This window comes from Bombina bombina, chromosome 2 (assembly GCF_027579735.1).
Source record: "Bombina bombina isolate aBomBom1 chromosome 2, aBomBom1.pri, whole genome shotgun sequence".
Taxonomy (NCBI): Eukaryota; Metazoa; Chordata; class Amphibia; order Anura; family Bombinatoridae; genus Bombina; species Bombina bombina.
This window is the reverse complement of record NC_069500.1, coordinates 808,994,675-809,016,080: the sequence shown is the minus strand read 5'-3', so window position 1 is coordinate 809,016,080 and position 21,406 is coordinate 808,994,675. Positions and strand designations below refer to the sequence as shown.

The 21,406-nt window shown below is 39.3% G+C and overlaps 1 protein-coding gene across 1 annotated transcript in view; it reads right to left on the bottom strand.

The window, feature by feature from the left end:
- Window positions 1-21,406, bottom strand: part of CERS4 (ceramide synthase 4) — a 501,010-nt gene that overhangs the window by 384,737 nt on the left and 94,867 nt on the right. The window contains exon 2 of the mRNA XM_053703019.1: window positions 11,841-12,014. Coding sequence (XP_053558994.1) covers window positions 11,841-12,013 — 173 coding nt within the window. The 5' untranslated portion in view covers window position 12,014. The remainder of the gene's footprint in view (window positions 1-11,840; window positions 12,015-21,406) is intronic.

Below are 21,406 nucleotides of genomic sequence, written 5' to 3'. Positions count from 1 at the left end.
ATCTATGTAATCCCCATTCCACTGACTGAGCATGCAAAGTTGCAGAGGTCTGAGATGTAGGCGGGCAAACGGCACTATGTCCATTGCCGCTACCATTAAGCCGATTACTTCCATACACTGAGCCACTGAAGGGCGAGAAATAGAATAAAGAACACAGCAGGAATTTAGAAGTTTTGACAACCTGGCCTCTGTCAGGTAAATCTTCATTTCTACAGAATCTATCAGAGTTCCTAGGAAGGAAACTCTTATGAGAGGGGACAGAGAACTCTTTTCTTCGTTCACTTTCCACCCATGAGACCTCAGGAATGCCAGAACAATGCCCGTATGGGTCCTGTCGATTTGAAAATTTGACGCCTGTATCAGAATGTCGTCTAGGTAAGGCGCTACTGCTATACTCCGTGGCCTTAGGACCGCTAGGAGTGACCCTAGAACCTTCGTAAAGATTCTTGGTGCCGTAGCTAACCCAAAGGGAAGAGCCACAAACTGGTAATGCCTGTCTAGGAAGGCAAACCTGAGAAACCGATGATGATCTCTGTGTATCGGAATGTGAAGATAAGTATCCTTTAAGTCCACGGTAGTCATATATTGACCCTCCTGGATCATAGGTAGGATGGTTCGAATAGTCTCCATCTTGAAGGATGGGACCCTGAGAAATTTGTTTAGGATCTTGAGATCTAAGATTGGTCTGAAGGTTCCCTCTTTTTTGGGAACTACAAACAGATTTGAATAGAAGCCTTGCCCCTGTTCCTCCTTTGGAACTGGGTGGATCACTCCCATAACTAGGAGGTCTTGAACACAATGTAAGAATGCCTCTCTCTTTATCTGGTTTGCAGATAATTGTGAGAGATGAAATCTTCCTTTTGGGGAAGAAGCTTTGAAGTCCAGAAGATATCCCTGGGACACAATTTCCAACGCCCAGGGATCCTGGATATCTCTTGCCCAAGCCTGGGCAAAGAAAGTCTGCCCCCTACTAGATCCGTTTCCGGATCGGGGGCTGATCCTTCATGCTGTCTTAGAGGCAGCAGCAGGTTTTTTGGCCTGCTTTCCTTTGTTCCAAGAGCTTTAGGCTTGTCAAGGATATCATCCAACGGGGTTTCTACCTGTAGAGCCTCTTCTAGAGACTCAAACCAGAAATCCGCAGCAGCAGTGACTGGGGCAATGCATGCAAGAGGCTGGAGAATAAAACCTTGTTGAATAAAAATTTTCTTAAGGTAACCCTCTAATTTTTTGTCCATTGGATCTAGAAAAGCACAACTGTTCTCGACCGGGATAGTTGTACGCTTCGCTAGGGTAGAGACTGCTCCCTCCGCCTTAGGGACCGTCTGCCACAAGTCCCGTGTAGCGGCATCTATAGGAAACATCTTTTTAAAAACAGGAGGGGGAGAGAACGGTACACCTGGTCTATCCCATTCCTTAGTAATAATTTCTGAAAACCTCTTAGGGATTGGAAAAACATCAGTGTAAACAGGCACTGCATAGTATTTATCCAACTTACACAATTTCTCTGGGACTACAATGGCGTCACAGTCATCCAGAGTTGCTAAAACCTCCCTGAGCAACACGCGGAGGTGTTCAAGTTTAAATTTAAATGTAGACATATCAGAATCAGGTTGAAGTGTCTTACCTGAATCAGAAAAATCACCCACAGATAGAAGCTCTCCTGCTTCGGCTTCTGCACATTGTGAGGGTATATCAGACATAGCTACTAAAGCGTCAGAGAGCTCTGTATTTGTTCTAGCCCCAGAGCTGTCTCGCTTTCATTGTAACCCTGGCAGTTTGGACAATACCTCTGCAAGGGTATGATTCATAACTGCCGCCATGTCTTGTAAAGTATATGCAATGGGCGCGCTAGATGTACTTGGCGTCCCTTGTGCGGGAGTTATAGGTTCTGACACGTGGGGAGAGTTAGTCGGCATAACTTCCCCTTGATAAATCTTTTAAAGCCAGAATATGGTCTTTAAAATTTATAGTAAGATCAGTGCATTTGGTACACATTCTAAGAGGGGGTTCCACAATGGCTTCTAAACATAATGAACAAGGAGTTTCCTCCATGTCAGACATGTTTAACAGACTAGTAATGAGACCAGCAAGCTTGGAAAACACTTTAATAAATGTGAAAAAGCAGAAAATAAAAAACGGTACAGTGCCTTTAAGGGAAAAAAACAATCACATAAACTGCAAAACAGTGAAAAAAAGCAGTAAACTCCATGAAATTTTTACAGTGTGTATAATAGACTAAAATATCATTGTACCCACTTGCAAATGGATGATTAACCCCTCAGGCTCAAAAACAAATCAGAAAAACGGTAAAACCGTTATAAACAGTCACAAGCAAACTGCCACAGCTCTACTGTGGCTCCTACCTGCCCATAAAATGACTTTTGTAGGCACAAAAACCGTTTACAGAGGTCCTATATGTCAGGAGACTCCTTCAGGGAAGCTGGATGTCTCAGACTGTAAAAACTACTGCGCAATTAGAGCACGAAAATAGGCCCCTCCCACCATGCACTCAAAGTGAAAGGGCCATAAATAACTACTCCTAGGAGAAATCTAGTCAGCCATGTGGAAAACTAGGCCCCAAATAAAGATTTATCACCCTTAGTAAAAAACGTTTTTTATATATCATGCAAACGTTTTACATACTAAGTAATAAGAGCAAGTAACATGAATATTACCCTTTACTGCAAGCATGATCCCAGTCTTTTGTTAAATCACTGTAATCAGGCTTACCTTAAATATATCAGGCACTGTCAGCATTTTCTAGACCTTATCTCTCTAGAAAAAAATATACTGAACATACCTCAGAGCAGTTAATTCTGCAGGCCATTCCCCCAGCTGACGTTTTCCCATACTCCTCAGTTATGTGTGAGAACAGCAGTGGACCTTAGTTACAACCTGCTAAGATCATCAAAAACCTCAGGCAGAACTCTTCTTCTAATTTCTGCCTGAGGTAAAAACAGTACAACGCCGGTACCATTTAAAAATAACAAACTTTTGATTGAAGATAAACTACACTAAATCACCACATATCTTTTGATACTTCCTTTCTTGTCGAGAGCTGCAAGAGAATGACTGGGAGTGGCAGTTAGGGGAGGAGCTATATAGACAGCTCTGCTGTGGGTGTCCTCTTGCAGCTTCCTGTTGGGAAGGAGAATATCCCACAAGTAATGGATGAATCCGTGGACTGGATACACCTTACAAGAGAAAAGCAAATTTCATAATAGAAGTAAATTGGAAAGATGTTTAAAATTGAATGTCTAAATCATGTAAGTTTAACTTTGACTATACTGTCCCTTTAAGGGGGGACATCTTTTTTTTTTTTTTAAAAGCATCTTTTACCCCTAAATTTCTTGGGAGCAGTTCTTGTCTCTTGGTAAATCCATTTGCACAGATTCATGGGACACCGGTCACAGATTATATTGCACACCTCTTTTAAAGCTACAGTACATCTGTGAGAGCGTTAGCAATAAAATTTATTCATATTGACTCTGCCCACACCAACAGATCCTAGGTGAGCAATCAATTTTCATAGTTTCAGATATATATTAAGCAGAGCCAAGACATGGCTATAAACTTTACAATGCATCCATTTATATCTGCTATTTTACAGAAACATGAATCCTATTGAGACTGCATACTACTGCTATGCCCCATATTGAATAACAGCAAATAGAAAATATTAGTCCATTTGGGACCCAGACACGTGCATACTGTACCAAGGTTGTGTGGAGCTCTTCAGGTGATTTAGTAATTTATGCTATGTGGCCTGATTCTTTATTTGATTACACTGTTTTTTTTTCATATTTAAAAACAATTTAAAAGGCACATGTTAGGCAACTTTTTTCTTTGTTTCATCTAAAATAGTATATTTCAATGTGTATTTAGTTTTTGTTTTGAGGAAAAAGCATGTTTCTGTAATGATTTAATCAATGTTTTGTTGTCCCTCTATCTAAAATGTGTCCCTCCCCAATAGTAATAGTAAGGACATTAAACACCTCTGGCTTTGTCCCAAGCACCCTAGAGAAGCCAAAAGGCAAATTTAACTGCAAATGTTGCAAATCAATTAGCTGGTTTAGGAACTTTGCAGCATTCTGAAAACCTAGGTTACAAATTTAGCTTTTTGGTGTCTTAAAAGCACAGTTTTTACACAAATGCAAGATGGGCTTAATCTCCATGTAATTAAAATAACTGGAACTGTGTGTTTTGCCTAGTTCTTTGAGGGATTCCAGAGGCAGAGTATAACGACATGCTTTCTGGTTGCCTGGCTGTGAGGACCTGTAGGTAAAATGCTGGCTTGAGAGCCAAAAGCGTCTTTCTAAAGACAGCATCAAGAGCTGGCCTGAGAGGATCAAAAGCGTCCTGGTAAAGATGGCATTGTGAGCTGGCAGAGGGATCGTTACCTGTCGGGGAGGTGGCGTAGGCAGAGGGATCAATACCTGTCCAGGAGGTGGCGTAGGCAAAGGGATCGGTACCTGTCCAGGAGGTGGCGTAGGCAGAGGGATCTATACCTGTCCAGTAGGTGGCATAGGCAGAGGGATCGATACCTGTCCAGGAGGTGGCGTAGGCAGAGGGATTGATACCTGTCCAGGAGGTGGCATAGGCAGAGGGATTGATACCTGTCCAGGAGGTGGCATAGGCAGAGGGATCGATACCTGTCCAGGAGGTGGCGTAGGCAGAGGGAATGATACCTGTCGGGGAGGTGACGCTGCCCACTGAGACCAGCCCAGGACATACAGCTGCTGGCTTGAACCCAGTCTCTGCAACCAGGGCCGCCATCAGGGGGTGATAGGGGTGACTCCTGTCAGGGAACCAATGGGCCAAGGGGCCCCCATGAGGCAAAAACAACTATTATTTTAAAAAAATAATTACATTTTGGCAGCCACCAGAGGGTACTACAGCAGAGTGCTATTGAGCGTGGGAAATGTTATTACAAAGAGTAAAGCATTAGAATTTGAGAGGATTTCTGAGTGTGCGCTAAACCACTATGCACAGTGTGAGACAGACTTGGCACTTAAGTTTGTATAGTGTGTGCCTGAGTCAGACGGCAGATCACTTTCATTTGCAGAGGAGGTAGGACTTACTTAGTAAATGTTTTTTATTTCTTTGTGCAATTTCGGATTGTAACTTCAGTGTGGTAGTTATTGTATGGTGGGGCCAGGGGTCCAGAAAAACACATTTTTTAGCAATATGCAGCAGTGTATTTATGATTATTTGACAATGCTGTGGAAATTCTATATTTAATGCCATGCAGAAATGTTTCCTCCTCAATACACAAATACTAGGTGCCCTTTTGGCAGATATGAGTTTTTATTAATTATATATATATATATATATATATATATAGTTTAATTACATTCCAGTTTACTGCTCCTTTATGTAACGACTTTCCAGATGCAAGGAGGCATTTTATCCAAGATTTTACATCTGCATAAAATGTTATACTCCAGACTAAGATTGCTCAGTGTTTGAAATGAGAACACTGTTCAGTTTACACTACAGCTGACTTAATTTTGAAATACATACAAACAAGCCTAAATCCTGCATTTAACCAGATCTAATGGTATAAGACTGAGTACCACAGCTTATAGTTCCACTAAGACCATATAGAGTACAGAATTTTCAAAACCCATATGTACAGCTGACAGATGGGAACATTTGTATACCATATTTTAAGTGGTGCTCTTGGTTGGGGAAAATGGGGGGGAGCATGTCAACCTTTCAAAAGTACTTTTCTTCATCTAGCCATCTACCCATATCATTAATATACAACTTTGAATTCACAGAATTAATTTTGTTTGCACATTTACGAATATGATTCTTTAAAAAGTGATCTCTTAATTTCTGCATTGTTCTTATCATGCATGTCACACACTGTTGATTTAGGGGATGCAATGTGCAGAAATATTACCTCCTGTGGGTGTTTTTGTTTATGTATTTGTGCTTTTTTTGTGTCTCTATGAGTTTGTATGTATTTTTTTTCTGTGGGTCTCTGTGAGCGTGGGTGTGTATGTCTTTGTGCATTTTCTGTGGATGTCTGTGAGGGTGTGCGTATTTCTTTGTGCTTTTTCTTTGGGTGTCTCTGTGAGGGTGTGTGTATGTATGTCTTTGTGTATTTTCTGTGTATGTCTCTGTGTGGGTGGGTGTGTGTATGTATGTATTTATGTACAGATTCAAACAGAAAGGATATTCTAAGGGTTTAATCAATAATACCCTAGAGGAGGTTAAACAACAGAAACGGGAAAATCTTCTATGTAGAGTAAATAAGAAGAAGGAACAGAATAGAGAAATGTATAAGAAACCTACTTTCGTTACCAAATTTTCTTCACAATATTATCAGGTGTGTAAAATCATCAAGAAACATCTGCCCATCCTATATGAAGATAACTTACTTAAGGACAGTATTAAACAGTGATGTAAATTTGTGTACTCTAAGAATTTGACTCTTGGCAATTTGGTATCCCCCAGCCAATTGAGAACCCCTAGGAGTAATAGCTCTTGGCTAACCCACAATGGTACTAATAGATGTGGGAAAAACTGCAAGGCATGTGAACATATCAAAGTAGGTCCAAATTTGATGTCATATTCGACAGGTCAGAGCTTCGACACAAAGGGTTGTATTAAAGTGAAATTAAATCCTAGCGTTTTACAAACGCTAGGATTTACTATTGAAACAAATAAAGACCACTTTCATTCATGAAGTATAAGATACTTCATGTAGAAAGCTCCTTTATTTGATTCAATCGATCAACGCTCTTAGTTCTTACAGCAGCGCACGGCTAAAAAACATTTTGGCTAAGAGGTGACGTTTTCACCTCTTAGCCAATAGCCGTGCAGTAAATCTGGCTCCCATGGGCGCCATACAGCTCATGGCTCAGCAGTCCCTTGATTCCCTGAGCCGAGGAATAAGGCGCTCTGAGATGGCATACGGAACAAAACTGGTCGACATGTGTCAACGAAGCCCAATCCGGATTCCTCACCGGACACAGAATCTGTATCTGAAATCAAAATAGTCTCGGTATCAGAATCCTCCGTAACTGAATCTGAAACGAGCAGTCTCAGCATTAGAATCCTCCATAACTGGATAGAGGAAATATCAATATGGACTAAGTATAAAAACAAAAACGGCACCTGACACCCACAATGGCTGGGACACTCACCACCTTCTATGACCAGACCCCTGCGGACTAGAATATCTCCTTCGCCACATGGTCAGGAATGCAGAAATGGGGAACGGAACCACGCCCGAACACAAGGTGAACCGAACAGTCCAAAAAAAGCGCACCCAACCAAAAGGCTGCGTCACTTCCAAAGGCCTCAAAGTTCCAACCATGAGCCCATAAACATCACACATAAGCAGGTTGAATCACATAACAAACATGTTTATAAACTCCCCTGTTCAATAACCCCCCTCAGGAGATATTGACCCTCGATTCCAAGATAATAACAGAGACTCACTGAGACCCTTATGTCATATAGTTAGACCCGCAAATGTGTGGTAACCTCTCGGGAAAACATTCACATTACAGTACATTGACGACAAAGTAAAATGAAACGATCTTACCGGAATCTACGCCGTGGAACAAGAACACAGCCTTTCAAGTGTGACGAATAGTGGCATCGCCTCCACTATGAACTTAAGAGAAGAAAGCAGGCAGCGGAGCGAAGTTCGACAACGCCGATTGCTTGAGGAGCTGTTAATATGAGTAGGGATGGTTTCGTAGAAAGACTCTCCCTACATCTCCGGACTCTAACTTTCATCTAAGCCCTCACTGAGAGACTGACAGGACTACTTAGAAACATAGAAACATAGATATTGACGGCAGATAAGAGCCATAGGCCCAGCAAGTCTGCCCGACCTTACCTAACAGTATAAACTTATCTAGTTTGTAGGATAGCCTTATGCTTGTCCCATGCATTTTTAAAGTCCCCCACAGTGTTTGTTGCTACTACCTCTTGAGGAAGTTTATTCCATAAATCAATCACTCTTTCTGTAAAGAAGTGCTTTCTCAAACTACTCCTGAATCTACTACCCTTTAGCTTGAGCTCATGACCCCTTGTTCTTGAATTTTCCATTTTATGTAAAATACCCACAGCCTCAGTTTTACTAAACCCTTTAATGTACTTGAAAGTTGCTATAATATCACCTCTTTCCCTTCTCTCCTCTAAGCTATACATATTTAGGTCATTGAGCATATCCTGGTAAGTTTTATTTTTTAGACCATGTATCATTTTGGTAGCCCTCCTTTGCACAGATTCAAGTTTAATATCCTTCTGAAGATATGGCCTCCAGAACTGCACACAATACTCAAGATGAGGCCTAACTAATGATCTATAAAGTGGCATAAGAACCTTACTATTCCTGCTGCAAATACCTCTACCAATACATCCAAGCATTCTGCTAGCCTTACTCGCTGCATTACTACATTGTTTACTAAGTTTTAAATCATCTGAAATAATAATTCCCAAGTCCTGTTCCTCATCTGTAACAGTCAGTAAAGTGTCATTGAGTCTGTAATTAACATTTGGATTTTTCTTCCCTAAATGCATTATTTTACACTTTGCTGTGTTAAACTTTAGATCCCAGTCGTTTGTCCAATCCTCCAATTGTTGTATATCACTTCTCATTTTGTCTACCCCCCCTGGAACATCCACTCTGTTACAAATTTTTGTATCATCTGCAAAGAGACATACTTTCCCCTGTAGCCCTTTGCTGATATCACAGATAAATATGTCAAACAAAACAGGCCCCAGAACTGACCCCTGAGGAACACCACTAGTAACAGCCCCCTCTGCTGAATGAAATCCATTTACTAAGACACTTTGTTTTCTGTCCTTAAGCCAGCATTCCACTCAGTTCACAATTGTTGAATCTAGACCAAGGAGATACAGTTTGTGAATTAGTTTATTATGTGGGACGGTGTCAAATGCTTTGCTGAAATCTAGATATGCTACATCAACTGCTCCACCCTTGTCTAATACTTTTGTTACATAATCAAAGAAGTCAATAAGATTAGTCTGACATGATCTCCCTGAAGTAAAACCATACTTAAAACTCCTGTCCCATGCCGAAGAGTACTACCCTCCATAAGAGACAAAAAACAAAAATTTTAAAATTCTGACACGTCTCTGCCAACCTCCTGGGACGAAAGGCAAAGAATGACTGGGGGATGAGGGGAGTGGGAGGAGTATTTAAATGGACATTATACACTCATTTTTTTCTTTGCATAAATGTTTTGTAGATGATCTATTTATTTAGCCCATAAAGTTTTTTTGTTTTTTTAAATGTATAGTTTTGCCTATTTTTAAATAACATTGCTCTGATTTTCAGACTCCTAACCAAGCCCCAAAGTTTTATGAGAATACCGTCAGCTACCTACTCCAGCTTGCTCCTGTTTGTGTAAAGGGTCTTTTCATATGTAAAAGAAGAGGGAGGGGGGTGTCTTATTTCCCACTTGCAGTGGGCTTTCCAACTACCTTTTCAACAGAGCTAAACTGAGAGCTTCTATGTAAGTTTTTAAACAGTTTTATACTGGATTTTTATATCAGTATCTGTGCATCTTATTCTTTATAGTGGTGTCTATTACATGCAGTTATATGAAAATGAGTGTATACTGTCCCTTTAAGCCTTTGGCTGGGGTGTCTTTGCCTCCTCCTGGTGGCAAGGTTCTTATTTCCCAAAATTAATGAATGCAGCTGTGGACTGTTTGCCGACCTATGCCATAGAATATAGGGGGTCCACATAACATTTTCCTTTATCATTTTATATATATATATATATATATATATATATATATATATATATATATATATATATATATATATATATATATATATATATATATATATATATATATACAGGAACAAACGTTTGCACTCACAGGTCTTTTTTCAAACTTTTTTTATATATATATATATATATATATATATATATATATATAAAATCAGTGACGTGCAGTGAGGTCAGAGGCTGGTGAGGCACTAGATATGATACGGGGGAGAAACACATGTACAGAGAGCCGCAAGTACCCCCAACAGGGCAGGTTTAAATGATAGCTGAACCAGTGCACAGGTGACATAATCAGGTGATGGGTGAGAGCAAGGTAGTAACCACTGAGTTACTGATCAGCTGGTTACTTCACCTGTGCACTAATTCAGCTATAATGAAAACCTGGTCTGTTGGGGGTACTTGAGGACCATTGTTGAGAAACACTGCGCTAAAGCACCAGCTCATCGGAAATGTATTGATTACCTGGAGAATAAAGCACACATACTCTGCTCACTGACACCCACACACACTCTGCTCACATACACACTCACACAATTCTGTGGCACAGTGCCAGTTACTAAGCAATTAGAATGATACACAATCTCTTCTCTACTCACTACTGTATTGTAAAAATAGAAATAATTTACCCTACAAGTTTTACACAAAGGACAAGTTATCAATATTGCCAACACAGCTGCTGTAATATGGTGTTCAAGAAACGCACGTGCACATCCCCCTTAGGTATGCTCTTCAACAAAGGACACCAAAGGATATCAAAAGAATGAAGTACATAATAATAAAAGTAAAATAGAAAGTTTTTGTTTGTTTTTTTGTGCAATTTCTATCCGAATGATGGAAATGTAATTATGACTTTCATGTTCCTTTCAAAAACTAATTTGATTTGCTGACATGGGACCAGTAACAGTTGATGCTAATTCTCAAAATATAAATAACTAGAAAAGTCTATTAAAATAGCATGTTCTACCTCAATCATGAAAGTTTGATTTTAAATGTCTCCCTTTGACTATGTGTTTAACCAGTTACTTTACAGTGGCATTATTTCTAAAAACATTTAACTGCAATAATTACATATATCTCCTTTTTATTAATATAAACTTGTATAAAAGCAGCACATATTAAAAAACACAATTGATTTGTGAATTACAAGTTAACAGCAGTCTTTAAATAAATGGAGACACAGAGAAAAATAAAAATAGATACTGCATCCTCTGACCTAACAGACATAACATATATGGAGTTTGTACCTAATTAAATCAAATAACCATGAAAAAGGGAGGCTTAGCAATATTCAATGTCAAAAATGTATTTAAATAATGTGGACACTGCACACTTAACTTCAAACTCTGGGTTTTAAATTATGGATTTAAATTTGAATTGACCCTTTGACTTCCTGTCAGTTTTGGGTTATGCTCACTTACTGCCCCCCCCCTGTTAATAAGCTGTATCTGAACACAATTTGTGATTCACAAGAGATGTAGAATACTACTTTACTCTTCTGCTTGGGTTATGCTCACTTACTGTCCCCCCTGTTAATGAGCTGTAACTGAACACAATTTGTGAATCACAAGAGATGTAGAATACTACTTTACTCTTCTGCTTGGTGTCATCTGTTCTTAGGTTACCTCAGCTTCCAGTTGTGTCACATGACCCTGCTCACTGCATCCTCCTTCTGATTAATCTATATATCCTTCAATTGCTAGGAGGCATCAAGAGGGGTGCCTCCTATTGGTACCAATTTTAGCTGCTAATATATTGACAGAACACTGGTGGCGCTGCAGCACAGCTTTTCCTTTGACCCATGTACTGCAATGGAGAGAAGCGTTCCTGTACCTGCCTCTCCATAGCATTACATGGGGGGGGAAATATTTTTTTTGGACTTTTTTGTTGTTGTTTTAATTAAAATTTAATTAAGCTTTGGCCGCATATGGCAGGGTAGGCACTGCCTCCCCTGCCTCCTATGAGTGCATGTCTATATATATATATATATATATATATATATATATATATATATTCCTTTTAATGTCATACATCTTTTCTCCCATAGACATCTTACCTCTCAAACAGGAATCTGACAACAGTGAAAATGAGTGTAAAGGGAATGCAGAGTAATAGGTCTCGAGGCTGTGGATACTGGACCTCATCTGTGTTCTTCATATCCTCCCAAGTAACACCAGGGGGCAGCCAGTAACTTTGTCTCCACAGCCATTGGTTAAGCAGAGAATCCATCCTGAGATCAAAACAAAGAACACTATTAAAATAGCACTTTACCTCTTATCCTTAAGCTAAGAGCCAAAGTTACTGTACAATGGTCATGTGTGCCTATCAACCAGTGAGCATTAGTAGTATATAACTATCAGCCAATGAAGAATTAGCCAGTAGTACCTATCAGCCAATGAGGAATTAGCCAGTAGTACCTATGAGCCTATGAGGATTAGTATGAAGTGCACAATCCATATTGACATTATAGTTTTTCTTAAAATCTTAACAGCTTTTAGTTTAGGTAGATAACAATCCAACATTTGTAAATGCTGCTCTTTCATATGGATGTAAGATAAATAGAGTAAAATTCCCCTTAAAGGGGCATGATACCCAAATGTTGAAGCACTTGAAAGTGATGCAGCATAACTGTAAAAAGCTGACAAGAAAATATCACCTAAACATCTCTATGTAAAATAGGATGCTATCTTACTTCAAATTTCCTAAGTATTCACACCCCACTGTAAAGAGACTTTAAGCAGCCAATCAGGATGCTTGTCCCAGGACTTGCAAGGGAGTTATTTTCCTATTCAGTTTAAGTAATGCTGCATTACTTACAAGTGATTGAGCATATGAGTATTATGATTATTAAGTCCCTTTAAAAGACATCAAACTTTTTTAACTGTATATCTATATAACTTAAAGAAAAGATAGAAGGAAGATAATGCAGCCAACAAAGAAGCAGCAGAACCATCAAAAAAGCAAAATAATACAACAAAGTCTATATAAAAAATATAATTTTTTAAGGGTAAATACTCAAAGAGAAAGTTTATATAATGTGTAGCAACATGATACAAAATTACAGAACATAAATACAAATAAAAATGCCCACACTATAAGATACGTAAAGGGACATGAAACCCCAAATTTTCTATTTTGCTTAGTTCTCTTGGTATCCTTTGTTGAAAAGCATAACTAGGTAGGCTCAGGAGCTGGGAGCTAGCTGCTGATAGGTTGCTGCACATATATGTTTCTTGTTATTGGCTGACCCAATGTGTTCAGCTAGCTCCCAGTAGTGCATTGCTGCTCTTTCAACAATCAATACCAAGGAAACAAAGCAAATATGATAAGAGAAGTAATTTAGAAAGTAGTTTAAATATGTATGCTCTGGGGGGCGGAGCCAACTTTCAAACCAGACGGTCGCACCTTTCAGCAGCTCCAACTATAATATATACAACAAACAAAATTAGCGACCGTCTGGGTCCATCTACTCTTTTATTAAAACTACTGATGATGACCTGAAATCACAGCCGTTTTCAACGTCCACTTTTAAAGTAAGGAATACTTCATACACAGAACCCCACAACCCTGATGTGTTATAACCAAATGCGTGGTCTAAAGCAGCCATCTTGCGGCCTAACTGGCACTTCCAGCTGGGAGCAACATTAACCAAAGGCTATTATATTTAACCCCCATCTGAGGGGACCGTTAACCTATCTCATCATGGAGGACGCAGAGAGCATTGTGGAACAGATGCATAAGTTCCTAGATGGATGTGGAGCTATGTTTAGATGCCAACCTATGGCGGAGTTTCAGCAGCCAGCAGCGATGATAGCAACCCACACTGCCTACTTACTCACACCTGTTCTGGAGAATAGGGGGGCTGCAGGCTTGCAGAGTCCGCCGCCTAAGAAGCACCAGATACAAAACCCCCTGGGAGAGAATTATAGGATGGCGGCATCGTGTGTGTCTGAGGCGGACGCAGGGGACAAAACGTACTTGTCTGAACGCTCACAGCTCCTAAACAGTTGCAGCCTAACTAGTGTGTCATCCGATGCGGCTGATCACAAACTACCGGTGAAGGGCCTGATGTCTTGTAGTGGGATATGCAGGGTCCCTTGGGACCAGCCGAGGACAGATCGGTTTAGAGGAGCAGCTACTCGGAGGGACTCTTGCCTTATGCGCTTGGGACTATCTCCTCATTCGGAGAGCCTCACCCAGCATTGCCTATGCAATGCAGCATGGATGGGCTTTGAATAATAAAATCATACAATTTGGGGGTTTATATATATATATATATATATATATATATATATATATATATATATATATATATATATATATATATATATATATATATATATATATATATATATATATATATATATATATATAGAGAGAGAGAGAGAGAGCTAATCAAACTGAGGGCTGCAGCTGAGCCCTCAACATCACGCGAAACTGACGAAAAGAAAACAGCGGTACAAAGTAAGACACACTCGTTGTGAGTTGGAAGAAAGTGACATTCGGAGTGGACATGTAAGTATTCCCCAAGGGGAGAAAAAAGGAGAACCTGAGATCTGCAATCAAGGTAAAGTTTTGATACTTGTTACTAATGTTGCAAACAACGGAGACAGCCTAGCAAGGTGTGCAGAAGCTTAGCTACACAAACCATAATCCCCTGAGGCGTCACACAGTTAGTAACTGAAACGGATAAACTCTACAAGTTTAAACTCTACAAATATTAAACTCACATGCACCAAAGTGATAGAAAACACGACTAATAATATTAAAACTCCTAGAGTGACAAGTCCTACATCTGTACAATACGAACATTTTCATCAAAGCCCTAGTATGCATAAGAACTTTTACAAATTATATGGCTGAATGATACAATCTTGAACATTTGAGAAATAAAACTCTCTGGGATATACCTGATGTCCAAATTTGGATACCAATCTGAAATAATCTTTTATAAAGGACATAATATATTGTGAAAGAATTTTAGAAACAAGTGGGCCCATGTTCGTTATTTAATAATAACGATTTTTCTTTAAGTCGGTAGTAAATAAATCATATGTGCATAAGGAAAATTGTTCTTTATATGTGATTTTATTTCTGTAATTTAAATGCAGGTTTTTTTTAAGATATGGGAGCAATCATACCTTAAATACATAGTGGTAAGGAATTTAAAGGGGAAGTAGACCTCTGTAGGAATCACTAGTTATTAGACAAATTTAACCCTATACTCTGGTGCCGGATAAAGGGAACTAAGAGTGAGAATTAGTTTCCCCACAACTTCCTCTTTGAACTATTATTTAAATAACTCTCTCCCCCCGAGCACAGTGTTTGTCTGAAATTAACTCACAAATCAGATCACTCGAATGAGTTAGTGATAATAAGTGAAGTGGTGCGAATCAAACTTAATATATTATATTATATATATATATATATATATATATATATATATATATATATATATATATATATATATATATATATATTTATATATATATATATATATTTATGTGAATATATGTATGTGTATATTAGGCATGTGCATGCAGATACTTTGTGAAAGTGTCACACACCACGATCTGGATTTGCACTGATCTTAGCATGTTGCACTTTTACATGAAGAAATCTGTCTCTACAGAGCCAAATGCCGCAAGTTGATTCCTTCTTCCGCATTCCGATACTAACAAAGTATCCAAATGCACATGCCTAGTGCATAATATATGCTATAATGTAGCCCTTCAGTACTTATACCCCTATTTCCAAATCCAGTTTCTATCTGTATGTCTTCTCTAACCTTTTTGTCTTTTAACATGTTTAAATAGTCTTTTGTTCATGCGTATGATAGAAATTAGTAAATTATTGTGTCCCTTTAACTATAAAAAAATGAATCAAATTAGTGTCTTTTGTGATGTAAGGGCAAGCCAGACAGAAACCATTATAGATAAGAGGTTAACAAAATTATATCAAACAAATAAGAAAGCAAGAATATTGATAAGCCATATATTTTTTTTTTACCAGTAAGGCAAGGATGTATGCAAATAATCTATAGTTACCAGCCAGTAGTAAAGATCTAGGAGTCATGGCACCCTGATGCCTAGGATTTGTCAAGGCCTGTGATAGATCATTCCACAAACATCCTGACACAATGAGTAGAATCAGGTCACTTCAGGTTACAGCGCTGCCAGAGAGGGCTGCAGCAATTTCTATGTAATGTTTTGCAGCCGCTGCTGGTAACCAATAAATTGTTGGTGGGACAAGGGATTCCATAATAGTTTCAATATGAAGGTGAAAGGGGGTGCGAGGTGTAAACGTGATGAATATACTGATACAACTGATACAATGATGCTAATAGGAGCAAAAAAAGGTGGGATATGAATATAATGTTAGGGTAACATACATAGTAACATAGTAGATGAGGTTGAAAAAAAGACCGAAGTCCATCGAGTTCAACCTATACAAATCTAAAATATATACAAAAAGCTCCAGTTAAGCTTAAATAATCCCACTAAAAGGTGACCCATTTAATACTAGCAATCATATCCATGAATTTTGTTTATAGACAGAAATGTATCCAAATAATTTTCAAATGTATCTAGGGTATTGGCATTCACTACCTCCTTTGGTAATGAGTTCCACAATTTTATTGCTCTTACAGTGAAAAAAACGTTTCCGTTGCAGGAGATTAAATCTCCTTTCCTCCAACCTTAAATTGTGGCCTCTGGTCACAAACAATTTTCTTGGAATAAACAGAGCTTCTGCCATCTCTGTATATGGGCCTTGACTATATTTATATAAAGTAATCATGTCATCTCTTAAGCGCCTTTTTTCTAAAGAAAACAGACCCAGTTTGGCTAGCCTCTCCTCCTTATGGCCCTTCTCTGAACATTTTCTAGTTCTGCAATATCTTTTTTGCGATTGGCCCCCAGAACTGCACTCCATACTCAAGGTGAGGCTTTGTATAGTGACAGAATTATGCTTTCCTCCCTTGAGTGAATGGCCCCTATTTATCAAGCCATCAACCGCAAATACGCTGGAATTACGCAGCATAATTGTGGCGAGCCTGATTCCCTAGTTATCAAACCCTACAGACCGGCAAAAGTAGAAATTTGAGACGTAATATACGATCCGCCGGTTTCAGTCCAACACAGATCGATGCTTACGTCACTACAGATGTTCCGAATGCAAATTCGGCACTATCTGACTACTTTTGCAAGTTAACAAATTTCTACCAGGTACGCTCGCCACTATTCCAGCCCAGCGTACCTGGTTTTCAATCCGCCGCCCTGGAGGCGGCGGATGCCATAGGAATCAATGGGAGTCTAAAAGCAGTAAAGCTTATGTTCGCTGCTGCCCGATATCCCATTGATTCCTATGGGAGAATAAAAGTTATGTTTACACCTAACACCCTAACATGTACCCCGAGTCTAAACACCCCTAATCTGCTGCCCCGACACTGCCGCCACCTACATTATACTTATTAACCCTTAATCTGCCGCTCCGACACCGCCGACACCTACATTATACTTATTAAACCCTAATCTGTCACCCCCCTATACCGCCGCCACCTACATTATACTTATTAATGCCTAATCTGCCACACTGACACCGCCGCCACCTACATTATACTTATTAACCCCTATCCCGCCGCTCCCAGAGCCCACCGCAACTAAATAAAGCTATTAACCCCTAAACCGCCAGCCCCCCACCTCGCCATAAACTAAATGAACCTATTAACCCCTAAACCTAACAACCCGATAACTTTATATTAAATATTAACTCATCCCTATCTAATAATAAATTTAAACTTAACTTTAGAATTACATTAAACTATATTAAACTAATAATTAATCTACCCTAACTATTATACTAAAATTACATTAAACTATATTAAACTATTAATTAATCTACCCTATTATACTAAAATTACATTAAAATATATTAAACTAATAATTAATCTACACTATTATACTAAAATTACATTAAAATATATTAAACTAATAATTAATCTACACTATTATACTAAAATTACATTAAACTATATTAAACTAATAATTAATCTACACTATTATACTAAAATTACATTAAAATATATTAAACTAATAATTAATCTACACTATTATACTAAAATTACATTAAACTATATTAAACTAATAATTAATCTACACTAACTTTTATAATAAAATTACATTAAACAATATTAAATTAATAATTAATCTACACTAACTTTTATAATAAATTTACATTAAACTATATTAAATTAATAATTAATCTACACTAACTTTTATAATAAAATTACATTAAACTATATTAAATTAATAATTAATCTACCCTAACTGTTATACTAAAACTACATTAAACTACAAATTAAAGTAACTATATTATATATTTAGAAACCTAACCCTACTCAAATAATTTAAATCTACACAAAAAATTACTAAGTTACAAAAAGACTAACAACTTAGTTACAAAAAATAACAAACACTAAGTTACACAAAAAAATAAACACTATGTTACAAAAAATAAAAAATAAATAATCAAAGATTTAAACTAATTACATCTAATCTAAGGGCCCTATGAAAATAACCCCCCCCCAAATAAAAAAAACCCCTAACCTACAATAAACTACAAATAGCCCTTAAAAGGGCCTTTTGCGGGGCATTGCCCCAAAGAAATCATCTCTTTTACCTGTAAATAAAAATACAAACAACCCCCCCAACAGTAAAACCCACCACCCACACAACCAACAACCCAAATAAAACACTAACTAAAAAAACCTAAGCTCCCCATTGCCCTGAAAAGGGTATTTGGATGGGCATTGCCCTTAAAAGGACATTTAGCAACCAACCCCTATTGCACACAAACCCTAATCTAAAAATAAAACCCACCCAATAAACCCTGCCGGGAAGGAAAGGAATTTATCTAATAAGCATAAATTATGTTTTCCTTCCATAAGGCAGGGAGAGTTCAAAACTTCATTCCTTACTGTAGGGAAAACTATACCCAAGCTCCAAAGGACACTGAATGAATAACGGGAAGAAACAGAAAAAAAGAGGCGGACCCTATTCTGAGGGCATCACAGCCTGCAAAACTTTTCTCCCGAAAGCTGCTTAAGCCGAAGCAAACACATCAAACTTGTAAAATTTAAAAAAAAGTGTGTAAGGAGGACAAGGTAGCCGCCTTACAAATCTTTGTTCTTAAAAGCCCAGGAGGAACCCACTAGTGGAATAAGCCGTTATCCTCTCAGGAGGCCGTCATCCCGCTGTCTCATAAGCTGGATGACACTCCTCAACCAGAAAGAAAGGGAAGTCGCAGTAGCTTTCTGCACCTTATGCTCCCCCATATAGATGACAAAGAAGAAGATTGTCTGAATTACTTAGTAGCCTGAAGATTGAACTTCAAGGCACGAACCGCATCTATATTGTGAAGCAAACGTTCCATCGCTGAAGAAGGATTAGGACACAAGGAAGGGACAACAATCTCTTGATTAATGTTACGATCCGACACCACCTTAGGGAGGAACCCTAATTAAGTGTGTAAAACCGCCTTATCAGCATGAAAAACCAGATAAAGGGGGTCACATTGCAAAGCAGAAATCTCAGAAACTCTGAGAGCAGAGGCAATAGCCAACAAAAAAAAGAACCTTCCAAGATAGCAATTTAATGTCAACAGTATGCATAGGCCCAAACGGAGCCTGCTGCAAAACACTAAGAACAAGATTGAGGCTCCAAAGCTGAGCCCCAGATCTAAACACAAGTCTGAAGCTCAGCCAATCTTTTGAGTAGTAACACAGACAGGGCCGATATCTGTCCCTTCAGGGAACTAGCAGATAAACCCTTCTCCAGTCCATCCTGCAGAAAAAATAAAATTCTGGCAACCTTAACTTTATGCCAGGAAAAGCCATGCTCTTCACACCAGTACAAGTAAGTCCTCCACACGTTATTGTAGATACGACGAGTAACTGGCTTACAAGCAAGGACCAGTGTGTAAATAACACTCTCAGAAAACCCTCTCTTGGCTAAGACTAAGCCTTGAATCGCCACGCAGTCAGCCTCAGAGAATCTAGATTTTGATGAACGAAGGGACCCTGTATCAGCAGATCTCAGCAATAAGGTAACCTCCACTGAGGAGATGAGGACATCTCCACCAGATCCGCAAACCACGTCCTTCGCAGCCATGATGCAGCAATCACAATTGCTGATGCTCGCTCCTGCTTGATGCAGGCCACCACAGGAGGGGGAAACGGTAAGTGGAAAAAGATATACGAGTCTGAACCTCTATAGTACTGATAGGGCATCTATCAGTTCCACCGGAGGATCCCTTGATCTCGACCAATACCTGGGTAGCTTGGTATTGAGGCGGGATGCCATGAGATCTATCTCCGATATCCCCCACTCGCTGCATATCTCTGCAAACACCTCGGGTGGAGAGACCATTCCCCTGGGTGAAAAGACTGCCTGCTGCGGAAGTCTGCTTCCCAGTTGTCCACACCTGGAATGTGGATCGCTGACAGCATACATCTGTAAATCTCCGCCCACTATAGTATTTTCTCTCATCGCCAAGGAACTTCTCGTTCCCCCCTGATGGTTGATGTAGGCAACCGATGTTATATTGTCTGATTGGAATCTGATAAACTGGAATGAACCAAGAAGGGGCCAAGCCTTCAAGGCATTGAAGATTGCCCGGAGTTCCAATATATTGATCGGAAGGAAGGACTCCTCCTGAGTCCACAGTCCTTGTGCCTTTTTGGCACACCAAACATCTCCCCAGCCAGAAAGGCTTGCGTCCGTAGCCACAATCTCCCAGGATGGTCTCAAGAAGCACGTGCCTTGGAACAGATCTGGACAGAGCCACCAAGAGAGTGAGTCTCTCAACAGGTTGTCCAGCACGATCTGTTAAGACAGATCTAAATTGTTGCCGTTCCTTTGTCTCTGCATGCATAGTTGTAAGGGTCTGAGATGGAATCTTGCAAAAGGAATGATGTCCATACAGGAAACCATGAGTCCTATCACCTCCATACACTGAGCCACTGAGGGTTTCAAGGAGGCCTGGAAGGCAAGACATGCAGAAGTTAGCTTGCAACGTTTCTGATCTGTAAGGAATATTCTCATGGATATGGAGTCTATTATTGTCCCCAGGTAATTCACCCTTGTACTTGGAGTAAGAGAATTCTTTTCCAAGTTTATCTTCCATCCATGTGATCGAAGAAGATTGAGAAGGGACTCAAGATATCACCAAGGTAAGGTGCTACTGCAATACCTCGTGTTCTGGTAACGGCTAGAAGAGCCCCCAGAACCTTCGAAAATACCCTTGGAACAGTAGCAAGGCCAAACAAAAGAGCTTTGAAAGAGGGAACACTCAGAAACTTGTTTAGGCACTTTAGGTCCAGAACTGGATGAAAAGGTCCCTCCTTCTTTGGAACCACGAAAAGGTTGGAAAACCCCAAACCTTTTTCTGCTGTAGGTACCGGGACAATTACTCCTAAAGAGGCGAGATCCCGTACGCAACCTAAGATGGCAGCCCTCTTTTCTGGTCTTGTAGACAGACTGGAGAGAAGGAACCTGCCCCTGGGCGGATGAGACTTGAATCCTATCCTGTATCCTTGAGATACAACCTCCAGGACCCAAGGAT